This window comes from Syngnathus floridae, chromosome 10 (genome assembly GCF_059516105.1).
Source record: "Syngnathus floridae isolate MCC-2025c chromosome 10, RoL_Sflo_1.0, whole genome shotgun sequence".
Taxonomy (NCBI): Eukaryota; Metazoa; Chordata; class Actinopteri; order Syngnathiformes; family Syngnathidae; genus Syngnathus; species Syngnathus floridae.
Genome location: NC_142422.1, coordinates 3466740 through 3486786, shown reverse-complemented (window position 1 = coordinate 3486786; position 20047 = coordinate 3466740). Strand labels below are relative to the sequence as shown.

The following is a 20047-nucleotide window of genomic DNA, read 5'->3' as shown; positions in this document are numbered from 1 at the left end:
GGTGGTCGAGTCGAGCGTTTTCACGCCGCTCTTCCTGTGTGTCTTTTGTGGCTTTAACGTGAAAATGAAACTGCTTGCTCTTTTATAACAAGCCTTACATAGTTCGGTGTAAGTGTCTATTAAGCTAGTATGCCTATCTTTTTTTCTTTTATGTTTCTTTTTTGTGCGCAGCAAAACACTCAGGCTTAACATAGGAACTAGTCCGAGCACCAAACCTGTTTCACGGGTTCAGTTCTTGGGATGTCGACTCTCAAAATCCAGACCGTTTCTAAACAATGTCATTGTCACTCATGGCTATCAGTGTCGTGTAATCGGCATATGCAAAATGTGCGTGGCTCGGTTTTTCTTTGCAGCAGTTTCTTTATCTTTTTGTTTCTGTCTGATCTACTCCAGGAGAATGTTGGAGTGACGAGAAAAGGAGGAAGTGGGATCTCTGACGCTCTGCCTTCCTTTCTGGTGGAGCCCTTTTGCATCTGACCAGAGACCCCCCCCTGGACAGGTATGAGTTGAGACTTTATAGTGGTAAAACAAGTGTGATATTTGGTGATTCATAATCGCATGAAATTATGAAAGTGCAGAGAAAACTATAAATTACAGAGAAAACATAACAATGGTTCAACAAAATAGCATTAGCCATGACTGCTACGGTATTCATAATTGTTATTTATTCATAATTGAGTGTTATTATTGTACGAAAAGTTTTATTTTCAGGAGTGTGTATAATTTACTAAAATATCAAAAAGTAGAAATGTTGCTGCCGCATCACTTGGCTCTGCTTCTGTTTGCTTGCTTTTTTGTCCAGTTGTTGACAAAATGAGCAATGCGCATTTTTTTACAGTTAGGATATTGCGACATATTTTTTTCAGCAAAACTCCCGAAGCCCAAGTAACAAGTCAGCGTGAGACCACCGTGGGGTGTTCCCGCTATGAGTGTGCCTGCGAGGCCTCAGCAAACTTGACACATCATTTGTCATTCTCGCCGGCTTTGATTGGTTGTTCTTCCCTGGGTGCGCTAGTTTTTTTTTTTTTAAAACTCAATTCAACTATAGTGCTTTTAAAATAGCTCTAGCAAAACAAATTAGTGGAAGGCTATTATGCTCTTAAGTCACGTTAGGGAACATTTTTGGTGACATAAACCCAGTCGAGTAGCGTACTTGAGCGGCCAGTGGGCCGGGCGAGTCCGGCTTTGATACGAGAGCCATTTAAATCCTGCCGGCAGTTCCCGGGAGCGTGGGAGTAGCCGGCGAATTGAAGATCAGCTGACACACTAACACGAACCTGCTGCTTCCAACGTCTTATTATGGACGCGTGTTTATGAGCGGGGGGGCGTTTACACCACTTAGCGCACTCTCGCTCTTATTTGCTGTTATACTGATTATTTTACTCTTGTGATAATGATGGCAAGGTACGAGAGGAGCTATTGCAGTATAGCAAGAAGAATTGTGTGGTGTTGGTGGGGGTGTTTAGTTCTTTGACAGTAATACGTATTGACTTTGGCTGGGAACGTCTGACTGATTGGAGTATTTAATTCCACTTTGTGCTCATGCCAAGCTTTAAATTGCTAATCAATCGGAGCTGTTTTTCGCTTTTGTGGGCACTTTCCCGCTTTGTTTTTGTTTTTTTTTGTCTGACTCGTTATCTTTGGTGAGCGTAAATTTGAATAATAGCTACTTTTTCGTGCATATTCTCTCATCAATGTTTTAATGGGTATAAATAGTGTGCGTTTATACCGTCTCGTGTTTTTTAGAGTGATAAATGTTTTTTTTTTCCAGAGCCAATGCCAATTATTAGTGGAGGATGATGAACAATTTTAATTTGCAGTAAAAGGAAATATTGGCAATTTCGTAACTTTGTTGAAATGCCGTTAATCATGTTTGAATCTGAAATCAAATTCATCGCTAGCTCCACTTATGTAACCATTGTATGAGGGGATAACTCTGCTCCTTGCCTTCCTTTCCTCCTTTATTCTTTCCTTCCTTATTTGCCTGCAGTGTGTTTTGCCATGAAGGTCACGGCCCTGGTTATGAAGTGACCCCAGCCCGAAGCGTCTTTGTTATCAAGCTATTCCACATCAGCGCTTGAATACGAACCTCAGGGCCATTTTGTTCTCTTTCATTTCCTCAATACTCCGTACTGCGCTGTTTCAGCCGTCAGCGGTCTCCAGTCATTCGACGATAAAGAAAGTAACCCTCGGCTTGCGCAACATCTAACGCAGGGTTAACCCGCGTCGCGGAGAAGAATACATTGGAAGAGACAGCGAAGGGCGCAAAGGGGAGATTGTACACAAGTAACGATGGCAACCGCTCTTGAAAGGTGTGAGGCGGTTGAAAGATAAATGCAGATGAGCGGGGATATAAAAGACAAGGAGAGTGCGAATGGAGAAGGAAGATAGAGTGCAGACGCGTGTGTTTTGTTTCATGTCACAGAAAGGCTGGCTGGTATCAAAGAATCCAAAATGACAACACAACCACAGCCGCACGTTTGTATAACCCATTAGCGGATTTTTTAATCTAAAATTAAAATCAGGACAAAGTTTAGTTTTGACCTTGTAGAAGTGCCGCACTCACAACTCTGTGTTTTGGCCGCGGCGGAAGGACGAGGCAGATCTTCACTCTATCGTTCTGCTTTGCGTGGCACTTTGCCGCACCGCAATCCTATCAGGTGGAATTTAAAAACGCTGCTATGCAGTTCTACATCCTCCTGAGCTAAACTGAGCGAGGCCTCCGCCAAGTTAGCTATGCACAAACACGTTTTTTTTTTGTGTGTGTGTCTCCCAGCGACGAGAGCGAAATCGCCGTAGCCAAATTAATTTTCTTCCTTCTGCTCGTACTGCCGTATAACCTGAGGGGTGACTGAGGCGGCGAGTCCGTTAGAGTGGAAGGGATGGTGCTGCAGCAGAGGCGGGCGGAAAGGAGAGCAGAGGAATTTTAATGTGGCTCTGTCTGTCTGTCTGTCTATCTGTCTGTCTGACGCTGTTTGCCAAAGAAAAGCAATTACTGTCACAGCTTCTCTCACGCCGCGTTGGGAAGTGTGCACGTTGGGTATAAATGTGTGTGCGTGATGGCGCTTTAGCGCACAGGGATTTTCCGTGTTGTATGTTGACAAAATGAACACATTCATTTTGCATGATCCTCTCTTTATAGTTCTTTTTTTTGTCATCGTGCATGGCGTCAAATAAATAAACTGTAGAAAAGTCATTTTAGTTATTTAAATTAGTGATTTAAAAAAAAAATGAATTCATGGAGGACTTCGGTTTTGTAACTGGCTTCCCGTTAGATTGAGAGGAGCCACGGGGGAAGTCTGTCAAATCTACACCGCGCAAGTGTTTGGTCAGATAAGACATGCAAACTGACCTGGAGCTTTTTACTTTCACATGCTTGACACCATGTTGTCAGTTTCTTCCCAAAAGTGTAAAGCTTCACTTGAAGGTTTTTTTTTTTCCTGTTACCCATGCTAGCTAGCTTGTATTCCAAAGAATTGAAATAATGTTTCTTTGACACATGAAAAATTGAATTGCAGGTACACAGCCAAAGTTTGTAGTAACAAATATATATTTTTTTAAACTTTTGAGCAGAAATAAGAAAAGAAATGGGTTGAGTGACTGCTTTCTTTGTCTCAGGTGACACTAGCAGGATGCGGAGGTTCGCCTACTGCAAAGTGGTCCTGGCCACCTCTCTGGTATGGGTGATGCTGGACATGTTCATCCTGCTCTACTTCAGCGAGTGCAACAAGTGCGACGACAAGAAGGAGCGAGGACTGCCCGGTAGAGACGGTGAGTCGTCACGTCAACGGAGAAGCCGTCAAACGTACTCAACAACTCTTTGTATCTTCTCCAGACCCCCTGACGAGGCCGCGGGACGGGCCCGGGGAGGGGGGGAAGCCTGTGGTGATCCCAAAGGAGAACCAAGAGAAGATGAAGGAGATGTTTAAGATCAACCAGTTCAACCTCATGGCATCTGAGATGATTGCACTCAATCGTTCTTTACCTGACGTCCGACTCGAGGGGTGAGCATCCCGCATGCGTGCGATTAGCCGTCTTCTCGTGTTGCCCTCAGCTGTCTCAGGTTCTTTTTGGAACAAAAGTTGCGTTTATATTATTATTATACTATTATATTACCATTCTTTTGTTGCTCACTAAATTAGCAAACATTTCTTAGTATGATACAGTGCCGTTCTAAAACCGGGTGATGTATTTTTATGTCAGTACTCATACTGTTACTTAAAAAAAAAAATCCGATACTTCAACTCCGATACTGCTTTACAAATCTGTACATGCTACTCACTGTTTACTTGCATTTGGGACTTGTGGCCTCTTTACCAGAGAAACTGACATGAACAAATAATGCTGGTTTTCATAGAAATATTGACTGACAAGCAAGAATATATACAAACACACACACACACACACTTAACAGACTACAAAAAAGACATTGATCCGTGAAATGTGTTTTAGTCTTTGGACAAGGGTTGATTACTAGGTTTGTTTTCCCTCAGCCTTCTCACCGTCTATCCGCTTTTCCAATTAGGAGATAAGACCGAGTCAATATCGACACGGCGTGCGTGTGTCTGGTTGAAGGAAAGCAGTGAATGAATTCGACGTAGGTCACCGTTAGCTCAAACCGAAGAGCTTGACGATATTGGCGGTTTATTTTCACGGTTGTCGGTAGCGCCTTTCCGAGTGAAATAAACGGGGGGGGTGGGTAATAGGCTCGTGTGCGCAAACGATGGGTGGATCTGTGACGTGACCATTTTCCATGATCACATTTTAAAAACAACACTTGAACTTTTTTTTTTTACATTGCAACTGCATCATGTTTTTCGAAGCGAGTGCAAATGCCACTGCCCCTCCCTCCTATTAGCATAAATGGCACTCATGAGCAAAGTCAACACGCGGTGGGTGACGTGTGTCCAAACATGTCGTCTCCCAGTTTTCCAATCAAGTCAGTCTCATGAAACTCCAAATGCGTTGGTGTCACTCTGCTGTTTTTGAGCGCTGCACCGGATTTATGAGATGATTACAAAAATGTCCAACATTTGCCGACTTATGTTTTAATATCAGCTCTTGTGGCTTCTACTTTTTGACCCAGATTGTGTGCCAGATGCTCTCTCTCTAACTCAGTCACCCAGTAGAATACAATTTTGCATGTTAATATAAATTCACATTAGTGTTGACTTTTTTTTCCTCTCTCTGGCTAATCAATCATTTTATTCGTGTCTATCTTCTTCCTTAATAGTCCTACAAAGTAAAATCATCTCTTCCCCGCTAAGACAATTCTAAAACGTTTAATCTGTAAATCCCAGGGCTTAAGGTCCTGCACTTTCTTGCACACCATTATTTGAAGATCTCATCACATTGATGTACGCAATTAGAGTTCTGCAAACATACGATTAAATATGAGCGTTGTTTTCAATCCACAGCAAAACATCGGACGGATCGAGTATGAATCCACGTAAACAAATAGAGAGAGGAAAAATTAATGAGCAACACAAGCCAGCTGTCATCACGCTGCCCTATAATATTTGCATATTCCTAATTTGGGGGACTATCTGCCTGTTTGCTCACTTATTAGTCACCCTTAGTTGACTTTGTTTAGGGCACGCTTGCAGAGATCGCTGACTCTATTTTTTTTCCCGACTGACATAATAATTACCCAAAATAAATATATCACTCCCTTCCCGTAATGCCTGCCGTGGATTCTGTGCTCTCTTTGCCGTTTCTAAAAGTGTATTCTGTTTGTAGGTGCAAGAACAAACTCTACCCTGACAATCTGCCCAGAACCAGCGTGGTGATCGTATTTCACAACGAGGCGTGGAGCACGCTGCTGCGGACCGTCCATTCCGTCATCGACCGTTCTCCCCACACGCTCCTGGAGGAGATCGTTCTGGTAGACGACGCCAGTGAGCGAGGTACACACATTTCATTTGAGCCTCTTTTTTTATTTCTCAAGCGACGGTGTGATTTTCATCAGGTTTGTGATGGCCAATAAAGTCGACAGCATCTCCAGCACGCCCCCCGTGACCTTGCGCGGTCCGGTTAATCTCGGTTTGGCGACGGGGATTAGGGCTTTAATTCGTCAATAGCAGGGATTACGCTCCGCTGTTACGCGCGAGCAGCGGCCACCACGCGCTCCGTCACCGGCGCAGGTCAAGATGTTTGTGTTGTCTGCACGTGATCCGTCTGCGCCTTATAAAGAAGGAGCCGCCGCCGTTGCCTGTAATCCAACCCCTGTGGATGTTGTGGATTTGTTTGGGCCTACTTGTTTGGACTCTGATATTTTTTGGGATCGCTGCCAAGAGGTCATTTTGTTATTTTGGTTTGTCTGCCGTTTTTTTCATGTATCAGCCTGTAGAAGGAAAGTCAATGTTTCCCTTGACGTTGTTCTTATCATAAAAAAATGTTCTCTCCCCCGTGTGTGTTAGATTTCCTAAAGCGACCGTTGGAGCAATATGTCCGAAGACTGGAGGTTCCTGTGCGGGTGGTGAGGATGGACCAGAGGTCCGGTCTCATCCGAGCTCGCCTCAAAGGAGCGTCCATCTCAACAGGCCAGGTTCGTGCAACCCGATCCGCGCCTCTGTTGAACGGCGCCGCATATAATCTGAGAAACCGATTTTTTTTTTTTTTCTTCAAGGTGATAACCTTTCTGGATGCTCACTGTGAATGCACGACAGGCTGGCTGGAGCCGCTGCTCGCTCGCATCAAACAAGACAAGTAAGCAGCAAGCTCGCCTGTAGGGGGCGCTCTCATGTTAATTATTGGGCAAATTATTCATGCACACCAGGAAAACTGTGGTGTGCCCTATCATCGACGTGATCAGCGACGACACCTTTGAGTACATGGCGGGTTCGGACATGACGTACGGAGGCTTCAACTGGAAGCTCAACTTTCGATGGTACCCGGTGCCCCAGAGAGAAATGGACCGCCGCAAAGGAGACCGCACGCTTCCTGTCAGGTGCTTGAGTTCATCACTTTCTACACAGCCCACATCCTGTGAGCTTCAACATCTTAGTCATCACATTTTTCACTCTTCAACTCGGCACCGCTAATCTTATTTATATCTCGTGTTATTTCCCCTCGGAATTAAAACGCCGGCACCCCGACCGACGCTGTCTTTTGTTTAAAGCCAACCTGGACGTCAAGAAAAATACGCCGCTGCCGCGAGAGAGGAAATTATTTTTAGAAGTGGAAAGCGGGCTGTCGTCGCGGCGCTATTAAACGCACACGCGACCGTCACGGCAACAGAACAGGAAAACAACACGAAATGGGGGACTTATCTGTCTGCACATCTTACAGACTTAGACCATGTTGATGTTTCCTGCATCTTAATGCTATTTGTAAAGAACATTTTTCTCCTCTTACCTGATATGTTTTGACAACATGTGTTTTCAGACTATCGAACATCTCGGCCCGCTGATGCAACCGCTGCCTAACGCCTTCATTGGCAACAAATGCTGAAAATGAAATACTTTGCTTTCCCAGAACTCCTACCATGGCTGGAGGCTTGTTCTCCATCGACAGAGATTATTTTCAGGAGATCGGCACGTATGACGCAGGCATGGACATTTGGGGCGGCGAGAATCTGGAAATCTCTTTCCGAGTGAGTGGACACACCCGCGACATGACGACACTCACAAGGGCACTGACGTCCACTCTAACCTCCACGCTATGGTCACAGATCTGGCAGTGCGGCGGGACCCTGGAGATCGTCACGTGCTCGCACGTTGGCCACGTCTTCCGAAAGGCCACGCCCTACACCTTTCCTGGAGGAACGGGGCAGATCATCAACAAAAACAACAGACGCTTGGCTGAAGTGTGGATGGATGAATTTAAAAACTTCTTCTACATCATCTCGCCTGGTGTGTATGTGTGTGCGTGCAGCAAGAGTGATTTATCCATTAACCTGGTGACAGTGTGATATCACTGTGATGGCTCAATAGTGCGGGACTGGGGCAGTGAGTAATTTCACGCTTAGGAGCAGCAATTAACTTACAGACACACACACACACGCACTCTGGCATAGGAGAGATTTTGTGTTTATCCGAAAAGTAGCATTCCCAAAGTCAGACTTGCACAAGTCTGCCATCTTGGTCTTGCCGGGGACGGGATTTCCTCCCAGATGATTCCAAAAGAAGGAAATAAAGTTGTTTTTTGTGTGTGCGTCTTCAGGCGTGACCAAAGTGGACTACGGTGACATCACGTCTCGCTCAGCTCTCAGACAGAAGCTTCAATGTAAACCTTTCAGTTGGTACTTGGAACACGTCTATCCTGACTCGCAGATTCCCCGCCACTATTACTCCCTCGGAGAGGTACACACACACACACCCGAGTGTGTGATTTAATCATCTCATGTCTGTGCATTTTTTTTTTTTTTTTTAAGATCCGAAACGTGGAGACCAATCAATGTTTGGACAACATGGCCCGCAAAGAGAACGAGAAGGTTGGCATTTTCAACTGCCACGGCATGGGCGGCAACCAGGTAAAATCACATTGATTCTCCTCAAAATGAGAAATAATGTGAACTAATGGGTGACTCTGAGGTGACAAAATGTCTTTAACCTGCTGAAGGCGTCAACGTAAGCAGCTTTTGGTGCGCCTTGCAGGTGTTCTCCTACACGGCCAATAAGGAGATCAGAACAGACGACTTGTGTCTAGACGTGTCCAAATTAAACGGACCTGTCATGATGCTCAAGTGTCACCATCTCAAAGGCAACCAGCTGTGGGAGTACGACCCCGTGGTGAGTCCATGAGAGTTGTGGCAAGTGACATCATCAAACACTCACAACAACAATTTAGCTAAACGAATCAATTGTTCAACTTCAGGAGCTAGAGGACAGGCTCTGTTGGCAAACCAAATGTGTGTGTGTTTGTGTGTGTGTGTGTTGTGCAGAAGCTGAGCCTGATGCACGTCAACAGCAACCAATGTTTGGACAAGGCCAGCGAGGAGGACAGTCAGGTGCCCAGCGTCAGAGACTGCACACACTCACGCTCGCAGCAGTGGCTGCTCCGCAACGTCACACTACCGGAGGTCTTCTGATGGCGCACACTCACACACACGGAGCGGAGCGGCCGGACCCCGGGGTGGAACGTTTAAAACAGAATAAAAACAAGGGCTCCGTGTGGATGTGAGAGGAGGACGCCTGGGACGGTACGACCTCGAGGAGCAGTGTCGCATCCTCAGGAGGAAGACGAGGAAAAAGACTCCCACCAGGGGGCGCTGGATATTCTCAGCGACCGACTGATACCCGCCTGTCACATCATCATGTATGGTTTACTGACTGCCTCTTGTTATGGAGTGTGTGCACTTAATTTGCGTGCGTGTATGTGTGCGACTTGAATGTTTGTTTGTTTTTTTATTTAATTCTGTCAAGGATCGTGAACTCCTTTGAAGAAGGTTTGTTCTCCGTTGTGTGCCTCCTTACAGTGTGTCTCCCTCTAGTGTCTTCTCGTTGTCTTTACACCCTACGGACTGACGTGACTGCGCACATTAGAAAGGGGCCGGGGGGGGGGTGTGGGACCAAACGTCATCTTATTAAGAAGACAAATAACGTATCTGTGATGTCATACCTTTTCTAGGTCATGTTTTTACACGGTTGTCTCTCGTCCTGTTTAGCATGGAAGGTCGCTCGCACACACAAACACGCACCCGGTTTGCTTCCGTTCAAGCAGGGTTCCTCCAAATGTTTTCACATCTACAGCACTGTAGTTTTAATTCAGGTCGCAGCTGAGCTGGAGCCTAATTAAGCAAGTTCCTAAAGTAGATGCCATGAATGAGCTTACACCATCAAATGCTACAGTTAAAAAACAAAAATAGGACTGACTTCACTGACATTGACTTGATAGAGGCAAAACTCCAGTGTGGAGTGTGTGAGCGACCTTCTTCCATCTTAGTCGACAATTTCCCCAATAAGTTACTTCTTCCAAGTTATTGCTTCCAGTTTGTTTTCAACACATTTCTCCACAAAGTCTGTCAAAGGGCGCAAAGGAGTTGAGAGGAATACACTTTGCAGATCGTCACCTTCTTCAAATTATAGCCAAAGTTGTTGTTTTTTGCCTGAAACATTTCATGATGCTAGCCACTTCTGATAAAATGACGGATATCCTTAGTTCAACAGAATATTGAATTCTCACCCTGAAATGGAATTATTAACATAATAATCAGTAATTGATTCTTTCTAGAAAAATGACTTTGGCTGTTATTTTAGGAAGGTGATAATATCTTACCTTGTCATATTTAACTCCACTTTTACATCATATCTCAAAGTTTATGTTGGGCACTAACGACCATCATGTTTCATGTGTTACATATCACCGCGAGTGTGTGATGTCATGAAAGTTTTACAAGGGATGTTCGGAATCCTTCATTCCTTAGTTACTCCTTCATCACTTGCATAATCACGAGAGATTTTTGCCTCATGAAGAGTTTACTAAAAATTAACCAGTGTGACAGTTTGGGACTGCTTTGCTAATCCAAGATCTTCAGTCCAGAGTTTACTAATAAGTTGACAGAAGCCTACGAACAACGTTATTATAATAATAATATTATTGTTATTATTATTATTATATATATTTTTGTCGACTTTCTGGTCCACTGTTTAAAAATCTGTCAAGTGATTGAGGAGTAGTGAATGAGTGAATGATTCCCAACACAGCAACGGTGTTTACACTCTTTGAAATCATCATCTTAGCGTCAGTTCAAGGGAGCGACTGTGATGTGGCTGAGAGGACGTTTTGTTGTGATGTTTGGATTGTACTGAAATGTGCTGACACGTTCAGCTTTTTCCACAGTGAACGCATCCAAATGTAGAAAATAAAAGTGAAGGCATTTCCATGACCTGACAAAAACAACCATCACATGTGTGTCTTAATTTTGTGTCAGTCTCAACAAGAATCTCACTTAACGAGCATAACTTGGAAAAAGGTGTTGAAACGTGGCCCCAGTCGTCGGGGGCCACGTTTCAACATCTTTTTTCCAAGAGTCCTCTCATTAATTAAGTGCACGTGCGTGAAAACTTTTAGCTCTTTTTACGTTCCAAAGTAGCTAAAAGTTTTCACGCACGTGCACTTAATTAATGAGGGGACTCTTGGAAAAAGATGTTGAAACGTGCCCCGAGTCGTCGGGGGGGTGGGGGCACGTTTCAACATCTTTTTTCCATGAGTCCCCTCATTAATTAAGTGCACGTGCGTGAAAACTTTTAGCTTCTTTTACGTTCCGCAGTAGCTAAAAGTTTTCACGCACGTGCACTTAATTAATGGGGGTAACTCTTGGAAAAAGATGTTGAAACGTGCCCCGAGTCGTCGGGGGTGGGCACGTTTCAACATCTTTTTTCCAAGAGTCCTCTCATCAATTAAGTGCACGTGCGTGAAAACTTTTAGCTTCTTTTACGTTCCGCAGTAGCTAAAAGTTTTCACGCACGTGCACTTAATTAATGGGGGGGACTTTTGGAAAAAGATGTTGAAACGTGCCCCTAGTCGTCGGGGGTGGGCACGTTTCAACATCTTTTTTCAAAGAGTCCTCTCATCAATTAAGTGCACGTGCGTGAAAACTTTTAGCTACTTTGGAACGTAAAAAGAGCTAAAAGTTTTCACGCACGTGCACTTAATTAATGGGGTAACTCTTGGAAAAAGATGTTGAAACGTGCCCCTAGTCGTCGGGGGGGGGCACGTTTCAACATCTTTTTTCCAAGAGTCCTCTCATCAATTAAGTGCACGTGCGTGAAAACTTTTAGCTACTTTGGAACGTAAAAAGAGCTAAAAGTTTTCACGCACGTGCACTTAATTAAGGGGGGTAACTCTTGGAAAAAGATGTTGAAACGTGCCCCTAGTCGTCGGGGGGGGCACGTTTCAACATCTTTTTTCCATGAGTCCCCTCATTAATTAAGTGCACGTGCGTGAAAACTTTTAGCTTCTTTTACGTTCCGCAGTAGCTAAAAGTTTTCACGCACGTGCACTTAATTAATGGGGTAACTCTTGGAAAAAGATGTTGAAACGTGCCCCGAGTCGTCGGGGGTGGGCACGTTTCAACATCTTTTTTCCAAGAGTCCTCTCATCAATTAAGTGCACGTGCGTGAAAACTTTTAGCTTCTTTTACGTTCCGCAGTAGCTAAAAGTTTTCACGCACGTGCACTTAATTAATGGGGGGGACTTTTGGAAAAAGATGTTGAAACGTGCCCCTAGTCGTCGGGGGTGGGCACGTTTCAACATCTTTTTTCCAAGAGTCCTCTCATCAATTAAGTGCACGTGCGTGAAAACTTTTAGCTACTTTGGAACGTAAAAAGAGCTAAAAGTTTTCACGCACGTGCACTTAATTAATGGGGGGGACTTTTGGAAAAAGATGTTGAAACGTGCCCCTAGTCGTCGGGGGTGGGCACGTTTCAACATCTTTTTTCCAAGAGTCCTCTCATCAATTAAGTGCACGTGCGTGAAAACTTTTAGCTACTTTGGAACGTAAAAAGAGCTAAAAGTTTTCACGCACGTGCACTTAATTAATGGGGGGTAACTCTTGGAAAAAGATGTTGAAACGTGCCCCTAGTCGTCGGGGGGGGCACGTTTCAACATCTTTTTTCCAAGAGTCCTCTCATCAATTAAGTGCACGTGCGTGAAAACTTTTAGCTACTTTGGAACGTAAAAAGAGCTAAAAGTTTTCACGCACGTGCACTTAATTAATGGGGGTAACTCTTGGAAAAAGATGTTGAAACGTGCCCCTAGTCGTCGGGGGGGGCACGTTTCAACATCTTTTTTCCAAGAGTCCTCTCATCAATTAAGTGCACGTGCGTGAAAACTTTTAGCTACTTTGGAACGTAAAAAGAGCTAAAAGTTTTCACGCACGTGCACTTAATTAATGGGGGTAACTCTTGGAAAAAGATGTTGAAACGTGCCCCTAGTCGTCGGGGGGGGGCACGTTTCAACATCTTTTTCCAAGAGTCCCCCCCAGTAATTATGTGCACGTGCGTGAAAACTTTTAGCTACTGCGGAACGTAAAAGAAGCTAAAAGTTTTCACGCACGTGCACTTAATTGATGAGAGGACTCTTGGAAAAAAGATGTTGAAACGTGCCCCCCCCCGACGACTAGGGGCACGTTTCAACATCTTTTTCCAAGAGTTACCCCCGTTAATTAAGTGCACGTGCGTGAAAACTTTTAGCTACTGCGGAACGTAAAAGAAGCTAAAAGTTTTCACGCACGTGCACTTAATTGATGAGAGGACTCTTGGAAAAAAGATGTTGAAACGTGCCCCCCCGACGACTAGGGGCACGTTTCAACATCTTTTTCCAAGAGTCCCCCCCATTAATTATGTGCACGTGCGTGAAAACTTTTAGCTACTGCGGAACGTAAAATGAGCTAAAACTTTTCACGCACGTGCACTTAATTAATGAGGGGACTCTTGGAAAAAAGATGTTGAAACGTGGCCCCAGTCGTGGGGGCATCTTATATATTGTGTGTGTATATATATATATATATATATATATATATATATATATATATATATATATATATATATATATATATATATATATATATATATATATATATATATAGACATATACACACACACACACACACACACATAGTTTATTTGGCAGTTCATATCCAGTCAGTAAGGAAAACAGTCATGTCGGAATAAAAACAAAATCTGTAAACACTGGTATTGTTTATGCACACTAAACACCACACACAAAATGAAAGGAATAAAAACAACCCAATGTCCTATCTCGTCTACAACACATGTATCGTCACTTAGCCACTGATTATACACCAAGCTTTATGCTAAGCACTATAAACTCTTAAAGTGCTAGTGTAGTAAAAACAAGTCAATAAGTGTGATAAAATCAGTGCGGCGTCTTGAGATCTAACGGGGACAGACTCCATTTTGGTCAGTTTCTAGAACGATCAGCTCAAGTTGTATTTTGGAACTTAAAGTTAAGTGCAACAGTGGTCCAAGTAAGTCTTCATGTTAATATCTGGAGTAAACTTGAAAAATGGAGTAAGCCCACCTTAGTTCTCAGTTGGCTCATGATCAAAAGATGTAACATATTTCTTACTGCTTTGTTAAAAGAAAAATAAAACAGTGACAGTGTGTAGCTTTGTTACGACAAGTAAATTTTGTGCAAACTCAGCGCTACTTGGAAGGACATATGAGTAGGGTTGCAAAATACCAAAGATTTTTCAAGGTTACAAAATAAATGTTAATAATTGCGTATGGCGCCCTGGCGCAAAACAGCCACCTAAAAATAATTAAAATTTACCCGTAGATAGTGTTTGTCCGATAGAAGATCTGAAAATAACTTCTATGTAGTTCTTTGGCACCAAGATAATTTCTTATAGTTACTAGGTTAAGGTAAATGTCTGGCAATGAATGAGTGGTTTCTCACATTCAACTGAATATTTCCAATGTGGTAAAGCTTAAGCAAAACCACACGTTTGTGGCCCTTTGCAACCAGAACCCAAGAAATGTCCACATTGTGGACGTCTTTGGAACCAAGTTGATGATGATGTAAGCACTATGGGGTGTGTTAAGAAAATTGTCTCACCCTGTCGAGCTTGCATTAATTTTGGGGCAGAGGAGACAACGTGGTCCACCTCATCATTTTTTTTGATCAACAGCGGCAGGTAGCGTTTTGCTCGGAGCAACGCTGCAGCAAAGCATCGTGGGAGCGCGGCTGTGACGACATCTTTCCTGCCTCTGGCGGCGTCTGGTCGGATCTGCGGCGCCACATGCGAAGTAGCCATCAAGCTTGGCGACGTTCCGCCGCTGTGAGGTTACTCGTTGCTCTTCTTCAGGACCATTGGCGTCGATTCAGAGAAAGCCCTGGAGGTGGGACGAAACAATAAATATAAAGGAATGTGATTGGGTTGCCGCGGCGATGGTGACCTGTTGCCGGCCTGGGGCCAACCCGCCTGGATGGGCGTGGGGGCCGCAGAATTGGGGCTCATCAGCATGGCGCTGTAAATGTTGGACGCCACCACCAGGATGCACAGCAGGATGGGCCCGATGATGGCGCCCTCCAGACCCAGGTAGTAGGCGCCGCCCGCCACCGCTAAGCCTGTCAGGTAGGGGTGACCCCCACTGAAACACACAACCTAAACTGTAACTCTGAGCATTCGTAGAAATTGTACAGAATTCCTAATAAAAGATCCCGCGTCTAAGACACCCACCCCGAGATGTCCGAGTAGATGGCGGTGTCCACGAAGTAGGTGGGCAGAAGATGGCAGATGAGCAGCAGCACGGCTTTGACGCCTTCACCCTGCGCCAGCCACAAGTCGCACACGGCGGGCACGGCGGCCCAATACGTGCCAAGGAAGGGCACCGCGCCCAAGATGGCAGCCAGAGCTTTTTGGCGCAGAAGACAAAAGACAAAGAAGCTTGGCGAGCGAGGGAAGGAAAAATGAAAACAAGCTGCACTTGGCACGAGACTCACCTGAAGGAATGAAGACCACGTTGATGCCGAAAATGGTGTGCGTGAGCCAAGTGTACAGGCCGTAGAAGGCGGCCATCTTGAGAGAGGCATCAAACACGCCTCTGTGATAGAGTCTTGATATTAATAATCATCTTGTAATTCCCTTGGCAACGAGTCCGCTACCTGATGGCCTCCTCCACAGACTGTCCGACGATGTTGGATGAAGGTCCCGGCTGCGACAGTGGCGTCAGGCTGATGACCCACTTGACAGGTTTGTAGTACTCTCCGCTGGAGCTCAACAGGTAGAACAGGGTGGTCAAGAAGATCACCTGAGATGACACAAGAACGTTTGTGCACCGCCACGAGACAGCGAGCGACCAGGTAGGAAGACGCCTACCAGGCTGAGGACAAAGTTGAGCACAGCTGTGCCGCTGTGAAAGAGCACAGTGAGGAGGGTGGTGGTCGTGGAGATGAGAAGACCAACGTTCCTGCTCATCACCACCCAGAGGGACTCCAGAATCTGAAAGAAAACAGCATCAGCCTTTAAGAAAACAGCAAAGCGGCATTTTTGTCGCAAAGATTCAAGCCCACTTACAGACCACAGAGTCTCGATATTATCCTGCAGGAAGGAGGCGATGTCCTTCCAGTCCAGGATGTCCACCAACCAGCTGTTTGTTCGCTGGATATTCAACTTGGGACCACGAAAGCGACCTGAGTGGGTGACGTTCTAGGAACGATTGCGATGGGATTTTCAGGAAGCCCAACTCCAACAAAAAAACGGCATCTGTCGCTACCTTCACAAACCAGGAATGGTAGAGTCGGTCCCAAAGCTCCAGAACTTGCTTCTCAATCATATCTGTGTGGTTCACCTTGTCTCCTAACATCTTGTGAAGCTGTGCACACACACAAAAAGCACGACACGTTTGGACTTTTTTTTTTTTTTTATAAATTATAATGCGAGTGCAATACCAACTTTGTGTGTTATCCATTCTCTTCCGTGCTCGTAGACGTTGGTGGCGGCCGAATTGAGAGCCTTCTGGACCACCCGAGCTTCCGGGAGCAAGCTGTGGGAGAGAGAGAATAGATAAAGACGGAAGGTTGTTTCCCCCGAGCGATCGACACATTTGTAATCTGAACTAACAAGATGGCTGCCCTACTTTGCCCACTCTGGGTGGTTGGAGACTGTCTCGTTGATGAGATTACTGGTGACGTCAATGATGTGAGCGCTCTCGTGGTGAACCTGGATGCATCCGGTCAAGAGAATATCACTCAGAATGCAGAGATGAGAAAAAATAAAATAAAACCATACCATGGCAGTGAGCAACAGCCCCATGAGGAGGGTCCCCGTGACCAGCAAGATGATAATAAAGATGCTGATGATTTTATCCAGAGAGCGCTCCAGCCACACCACCATCTGCGTGGAGGACACAAGAAGGAAGACTGTGAAAAAAAAAAAAGGGAGGCAAGCAGTGAAAGGGTTCAAAACACAAAAACGCGTGGACAAACCAGTGTCCTTCCAAAGTGGCGGCTTTGCATTGAAAAAAGAAAAAGTCATCTGAACTCACACTCTACAAGGAGCCAAAATAAGCGAAAGCAAAGCCAAACTCACAAAAGCCGCACTCACAAAAGCTTTCAAAGGTGTAAAGCCCACAAACATTCTTTTGGTGTGTGCATGTTGGCCATTTGGTATTTTCTCGTCTGTCTACATGTGCTGCTCCACTATTGATGGTTATCTGTCGCTTCAAGGGTTTGTCACTATTTGTCAGAATCAAGTGAAATCAACTTGACTGAGGCAAAGCTACATATGTGACTGTTTTCAATATCATTTTTTTTTTTAAATTTCTTTGGAAACACTGCCCTCTGCTGGATTGAGGTCGACATAAGCCACACACGCTCAAGCAAAAAGGATGCAGGAACAGCACAAAAAAAAAAATCTCTACTGCATCTTTCTGTAAGAACTAAAATCTAACAGCAGGAACTCAAGAGGACAAGCATGGAAACAACAGAAGGTCATGAAAGAGTTAAAGCCAGTCCAAGCACGACACTTCTTCTCTCACTCTCACATACGCGTTAATAATTAATGCTCTTTTTTTTCCGCCGTCTTTTTTGTTCATCCACACGCACACTTATCTTAACGGCCTCTCTCATCATTACCTGCTTGTTAAGCCAATGCCATAGCTTGAAGAGGAGAGACAAAGAGACATTGGGAAGATTGTTATTGGAAAGGAGTCGGCGCATTTCCTCCACGTGCAACACGACACCACACAACGCCGCTTGTGTTCGGGTGCAAGCACGTGGCAAGCAAGGAGTCCGATACGGGGTGATTGCAAGTGCTCCGTCCAAAAATTGAATTAAATGTACTCAAATAGTGGCCTTGTCTTAACATCATGCGTGTTATTGACGTTCTCATCGCAGTGAGGTGGGGCGGACACGAGCGCACAAACATTGGGTTACCTTTGTGTCGATCCGCAACAAGAACTGCGCCAAGCCTTTGATGGGACCCGGCAGCAGAGCCTCCTCTCGTTCCCGCCCAAACTTCTGCAACACGGCCCACCACGAGTTGAGAGTCTTCGCCGCAAAGCTCTTCAGGCCAAAATGAACCACTGACTTCTTCATGACCCACACTGCAAAATCAACGCAACTGTGAGGGGAAACATCCCAGAGGGGAAATACGGAAAGTCATGTTACCTGCCACGGGGATGGGCAGGAGCTGTAGGACCCACAAGTTGAGCCAGATCTGGACCAGGACTATGGCCCACGCGAGGAGGATGAAGTAGATGTCGCTGGCCTTGTGGGAGGACTTCTTCTGGAAGAGACCGGACGGCGCTCTTGGAGGGCGGTGACGGAACCCCGGGGTGGCATGGAGGCTGTCCGCTGAGTCGCCGCCATCTTGAAAAAAAATCAGACAGCATTTTACATTTTTTTTTTATATGACCTGAAACAGAATTGGGAAATAAATAAAGGTGAATACATAAACTCCTCACCTGTGGTGCATCCTTCCCTGGGCTCAGTTTTGGATGGCAGGCTACCACAAGCAATGGCCATGTAAATAGTGTTAGCAGCAAACGACAACATCTGACCAGACAGCTCTCCTGAGAAAAAGACCTCAAATGAATCCTCACAAATACATTGTCAAAACAATTGCGTGACAAGAGTCAGCGTTTTGAATGATTGACATTGGGACAAGGCAGACAAACAAAACCTATTCATGAGTGGCCAATGCATCAAGCCTCACCTCTGCCGGGGACAGGAGGCTTCTCTTGGGAGCCCACAATGAGTAGCAGCAACACCACCACAAATAAAGGAACCCTCCACGAGCCCATCAAAGACACTAGATGAAAAATGATCCACTATGAATTCAGCGTGAAACACTTTAAAGCCCCGGGGATCGGACTGAATGCAGCCAGTGGACTAAAAATAAAAGACGGGACTTTCTCGTGTTACCTCCACTCACCAATGTAGAAAAGGAGAGTGGTCCACACAGGCAGGGCAGCGGACCTCAGGTAACCTTCAGTCTGGGGGCTCCATTTAAAGCAGACGGCTAACAAATAGCCGATGACCACTGTGCAAACCTGTCACCACACAACAAACTCCAGTTGTCACCGATACCAAGTACCGATACTGGTCGTACTTTTGATGCATAACATTTCCAAATGATAACTATTACTGTTTCATACATTTTGATATAACAAATGGCAATATTTCTACTTTTTTTTCCTATATAATTTATCTAATGGAAAAAGGGGGGTGGAAGTCAGCTGTCGTTTGAAATCCACTCACCCACACCGCATGGAAACAGTCCAGCCCAGCCCCAATGATCCCACACAAGTGGCCGAGAAGCACTTGCATGCCGACGACGCTCCACGACAGGTAGAGGACGTAGAGCAGAGGCGCCCCGGCACCGATAGCCAGTAGCAGGGGGAGCTTCTCCATCACCTGGCGCCCCAGGAAGTCCACCGTGTGGTTGACGCACCACACCGGTACTAGCAGAGTGCCCACCACGATAGGCGTCCCTGTGTCCTGCAAGCCGTTAAGCCAAGAGCGTCCAAGCCGGGCTAGCGAGTGCTTGAAGGGGTGGAGGAAAGTCCCGCATAACACTGCCCAAAGAAGCGGCCGGAGGAAAGCCTCCAGGATGAAGTAGACTAGCACCGCTGCCCCACAACAGATAGCCACGAAGATCATCGCCCCGGTGTTGTAGAAGGCCTGCTTGATATTTTTGTCGAACTTAAGCGAGGACGGCTGGCTTAGCAACTGGCTAACCATTCCTACCGCCGGTTGGAAGCTCTCGGAGAACGACACGGACTGAGCTCGCCGCGTGTGAGGGCTCCCCGGCGGGGCACCCGTGGCAGGGTTTTGTGACGAGTCTTCTTCGTCGGCCATGTTTACCCCCAATCTCGGCTGTTGTCACTCGCCGCGTGTGAAACGAGAACACGTGACGTGAATTGACGAAGTGCATCATGGGAAACGTAGTTTGAGGAAGTAGCTTTCGCTCAGCAAGTACAGCAATGTTTGCCTGTGCTTCCCACCACTTTATCCATCATTTATTATCACCAATTAGCATTCTGTGTACGATTTATAATAATAATAACAACAACAATAATAATAAATGTAGGTTTAGCATCACAAACATATTAGTAGTGAGCAGGGAGGGACTACC

At 45.4% G+C, this 20047-nt stretch overlaps 2 protein-coding genes across 3 annotated transcripts; one reads left to right on the top strand and one right to left on the bottom strand.

Annotated features, from left to right (window-relative positions):
* The first annotated feature begins 387 nt into the window (after positions 1–387).
* On the top strand, positions 388–10845 carry galnt1 (UDP-N-acetyl-alpha-D-galactosamine:polypeptide N-acetylgalactosaminyltransferase 1). The gene is made up of 13 exons (XM_088386414.1): positions 388–499; positions 3619–3771; positions 3836–4004; positions 5740–5906; positions 6420–6547; positions 6629–6708; positions 6779–6949; positions 7477–7594; positions 7673–7853; positions 8164–8303; positions 8375–8473; positions 8598–8732; positions 8885–10845. The coding sequence occupies exons 2-13, from the start codon at positions 3633–3635 to the stop codon at positions 9029–9031; spliced, it is 1674 nt and encodes a 557-aa protein (XP_088242540.1). The 5' UTR covers positions 388–499; positions 3619–3632; the 3' UTR covers positions 9032–10845.
* A 2703-nt stretch (positions 10846–13548) lies between these two features.
* Positions 13549–19818, bottom strand: tmem245 (transmembrane protein 245). Of its 2 annotated transcripts, XM_088388005.1 has the most exons (18): positions 19171–19818; positions 18845–18962; positions 18626–18721; positions 18375–18482; positions 18079–18279; positions 17845–18014; positions 17545–17568; positions 16700–16804; positions 16548–16630; positions 16364–16454; positions 16185–16283; positions 15986–16117; positions 15788–15910; positions 15574–15719; positions 15412–15512; positions 15149–15323; positions 14865–15059; positions 13549–14801 (listed from the first exon to the last, which is right to left on the bottom strand). In XM_088388005.1, exons 1-18 carry the CDS (start codon positions 19768–19770, stop codon positions 14753–14755), a joined length of 2616 nt encoding a protein of 871 aa, XP_088244131.1. In that variant the 5' UTR covers positions 19771–19818; the 3' UTR covers positions 13549–14752. The 2 variants fall into 2 exon arrangements, with proteins under 2 accessions (XP_088244131.1, XP_088244130.1); XM_088388004.1 differs by lacking the exon at positions 17545–17568 and having other exon boundaries at positions 15788–16117.
* Between the last annotated feature and the right edge of the window lie 229 nt (positions 19819–20047).